The sequence below is a fragment of the Vicia villosa genome, unplaced genomic scaffold (assembly GCF_029867415.1).
Source record: "Vicia villosa cultivar HV-30 ecotype Madison, WI unplaced genomic scaffold, Vvil1.0 ctg.000655F_1_1, whole genome shotgun sequence".
In the NCBI taxonomy this organism is placed as follows: Eukaryota; Viridiplantae; Streptophyta; class Magnoliopsida; order Fabales; family Fabaceae; genus Vicia; species Vicia villosa.
The window spans coordinates 834,171-837,776 of record NW_026705293.1 but is presented as its reverse complement, the minus strand read 5'-3'; the positions used below and the strand labels follow the sequence as shown (position 1 = coordinate 837,776).

The 3,606-nt window shown below is 43.0% G+C and overlaps 1 protein-coding gene across 1 annotated transcript; it reads right to left on the bottom strand.

Moving 5' to 3' along the window:
- Positions 1-569: 569 nt before the first annotated feature.
- Positions 570-1,604, bottom strand: LOC131630196 (uncharacterized). Its single transcript, XM_058900982.1, has one exon. The coding sequence runs from the start codon at positions 1,602-1,604 to the stop codon at positions 570-572; it is 1,035 nt and encodes a 344-aa protein (XP_058756965.1).
- Positions 1,605-3,606: the final 2,002 nt, after the last annotated feature.

Genomic DNA, 3,606 nt, shown 5'->3' with positions numbered 1-3,606 from the left:
AGCCTACCCGCCAAAACTTTAGCCATAATTTTGTACATGCACCCTACCAAGCAAATCGGTCTATAATCATCTAAGCATAAAGGATTAGGAGATTTCGGGACCAAAGCCAAAAAAGAAGAAGTCACCGCTTTTGATAATTCCTCTCCCACAAAGAAATGCTCAAAATACCTTAAAAAATCTTCTTTAAGAAAAGACCAACATCTCCTAATGAACAAGAAGGAAAAACCATCCGGCCCCGGGCTTTTAGTTCCTCCACAACACTTTAATGCCTCCTTAAGTTCTTCCTCATGAAAAGGTCTTTCAAGCCAAAGACTATCCACCCCGCTCAACTTATCAAAACAAATACCGTCTAACGTTGGAAACTCCCCTTCCTCCTCTTCGAACTTTTTTGAAAAATGAAGCGCTACAAAATCTTTAATATCTTTAACCGATTCGATCATACCTTCCGGAGAATTAAAAGGCCCTATGTGGTTGAATCTTCTTTTTTCCTTCATAACTTTGTGAAAGAAACCGCTATTGGAATCACCTTCCTTCATCCACTTCATGTTGGCTTTTTGAACTAACATGTTTTATTTAATCCTCAATTTCGTCCAAAAACGACTCGTAGCTTCCTTCCTATTGAATAAAATATCCGAGTTTATAAGCTCATCTCCCGTTTCCAACAAAACATCACCATTATTAATAGCACTAACTTCGTCTTGAATTTCCAAGTCCATCCTCCCAAAAACCTCTTTATTCCACCTTTTAAGACTATTTTTAAGAAGGAAAAGCTTTTGTTTTAGCACATAATCCCCTCTCCCAACCACTCTAAAACTCTTCCACTCGTTTTCCACGAAAGCATAAAAGGAAGCACATGAAAACCATTCATTGTTGAACTTAAACGGTTTAGGACCCCAATTGTTTTTGTCTACTTCCAACCAAACCGGACAATGATCCGACACATCCCTCTCCCCCACCAATTGACCAACCACGCCCCAATCATTCACCACTTTATCCGAGACAAGAAATCTATCGATTCTACTCATCGATCTACCATCTCCGCTATACCAAGTGAACTTTTTTCCTTTACAAGGAACATCTACTAATCTTGACTCTACTATGAAATCCGCGAACCCACTAACATCTTGACTATTAGAAACCGCCCCTCTTCCCTTCCGCTCACTCCTATCCTTGACCGCATTAAAATCACCACCTATGATCCACTCTCCGTCTTTCCAAGTATCTTTCAAGTCTAAAATCTTCCGCCATAAAATTCTCTTCTTAGAAGCTTCACAAGACGAGTACACATTCAATAAGTAAAAAAATTTATTGTCTTTGTAAAACTTGATACCAAGATACCCCTCCCCTTTAAAACTAAAGATAACCTCAAGAGCTTTCTCCTTCCATAACGTCAAAATACCTCCCGACCTCCCCGACGAGTTAGAAAAGGAGAAACCAATATCGCCACCACACCAAAAGCTTTTCGCCACAAAATCTTGTAATTCTCTAATCTTTGTCTCTTGAATCAAGAAAACATCCGCCTTGCTTTTAGAAATCAAAGAATTAATTCTCTTCCTTTTCAAAGCATTGCCACCCCCTCTAATATTTAATGTTCCGATAATCATGGAACACTAAATTTAGACCCCGACAAACAACCTTTTTTCAATACCGCTTGTTTATTCAACAAATCAATTCTTTTAACTACTTCGGACTTCTCCCCTTTGTGAGTGACCCCCAAAGACTCCATCGCCTTCCACACCTTAGAACTTTCTTCGCCCAACAATTCATTCCATTGCCTACGATTGTTCCTCTCGATGTCGCTACTACCGCTAAAATTACCATAGAAACAGCCCCTGCCCATACTGCAATCACTCGGTTCAGCATGCAAAGGGAGGCTAACAGCTCCGCTCTTACTTTTGATACCGCTACTTCCAGCTTGTAAGACATTGCCAGTAGCTGAGGATGCGCGTCAATGCACTACCGGTTTCTTGTCGCCTGCCAACAAACCTTTCCATTTGTGTCTGTTAACCTTCCTTAAAGCTCTGTGGTGAAGCGAGCCTGTTATCTCCGACATGTTCTTGAAAGCCATCTTTTTTAATCTACGTTTCTTCCTCTCATTAAAAGCGGTGATGGCCTTATCAAAAGATCCAATGGTGCTTGCTGCCAAAGGAACAACAACATTAATACCACTCACTCCCTTCAGCAAGTTTTCTCCATCACCTTGAATACTGCCAGACGCCTTCCGAGAAACACCAGCAGCGCTGGTCAAAACCCGAGTGATGGGAACTACAGTCCCAGAACTGCCACTGTCTTCGACAGCCCCCTCAACAGACCCATGAGATTCCGCCAGTAAAAATGACTTAGCCTGCCCCTCCACACCTACTGAAAGCCCCTCATCAACAGGGACCAAGACTGTAGCCTCCTCTGCTGGCCTCGCTAAACCAACAACATTCGAGTCGGTGTCTCTCTCCGCTACCACCTTCCGAGCCTCTGAAAACTCCACATTTCTGCTACAAGAAAATTCTTGAATCTCATCCTCCTCCTCTTCTAAATCAAAAGCCGCTGCAGCCTCCAATGAGGACGAAATCGAGTCAGAACCTGAAATATAATCACTTCCCGAAACAGAGCTAGAAGAAAAGCTGCCCATCTCTTCCCTAAGCACCAAAGAATAATCCCTGTTGTCCACCTGAAGCGATAACCTCTCTTGCAATGAATAATCCAACGGCACTGATAAACGAATCCTTGCTACATGACGAGCGTCACCAGATATCGAATTAACGTCCAAAGCCAAGAAAGAGCCTAAAAAATTTGCAAGATCTACAAAAAACTCTTCCCTCCAAACATGTAAGGGCACCCCATAGATCCTAATCCACATTGGCCTTACAACATCCACCGTATCCTCCGTCCACGCGGTAACATTCTCGAAGCAATTCCTCCACCAAGACTCCCCCTCCTTTATGAAGTTCTCTATGGTCCCCTCTACGGTTTCTTCCAATAAGCATAGAGAATCACCAAGAGGAGTGGCTTTAACATTATAGTAACCCTCCATCTCTATCTTGGTTTGCATACCATAAGATGACCCTAAAATCTTCACTTTCCCCACAAACGCCTTGCGAAACCTTTTCTTATCTTCCTCCGAAGAGTTATAACAAAACGGAGGCTTCTCAACTAACGACGACACGCCATTCTCCAAATTGTTAAGCACCGCATCCACAAACGTCTTCTTCCCGTCCCTGGTCCGGTTCTCGATACCTCCACCTGTATTTAAAACCGGATGACGAGAACCACTGCAAAAAGCAGAATCCTTAAAAGCACCACTTTAAAAACCCCTTCTAACACCGAACCTACCACCAGCCACCGGAGCTCTACGATCAAACCTTGGTTCATTTGCATGAATTTTCCTCCCACCTATTTGCACATTGTCTAATCTAACGGCTAACAGGCGCGGCTCCTGCACCTCCACAAACCTCGCGAAACCAAACCGTTTCCCCACCTTGTTTCTTCTAGGAGCAATCGAAACTTCAACGACTTTGCCTATGCAACCAAACATACCAAATAAGTCTTCCGCCCTCGTAGAGTCTGGAAACTCAGAAATATAGAACGAAAAAATCTCCCCCAAACCGATTC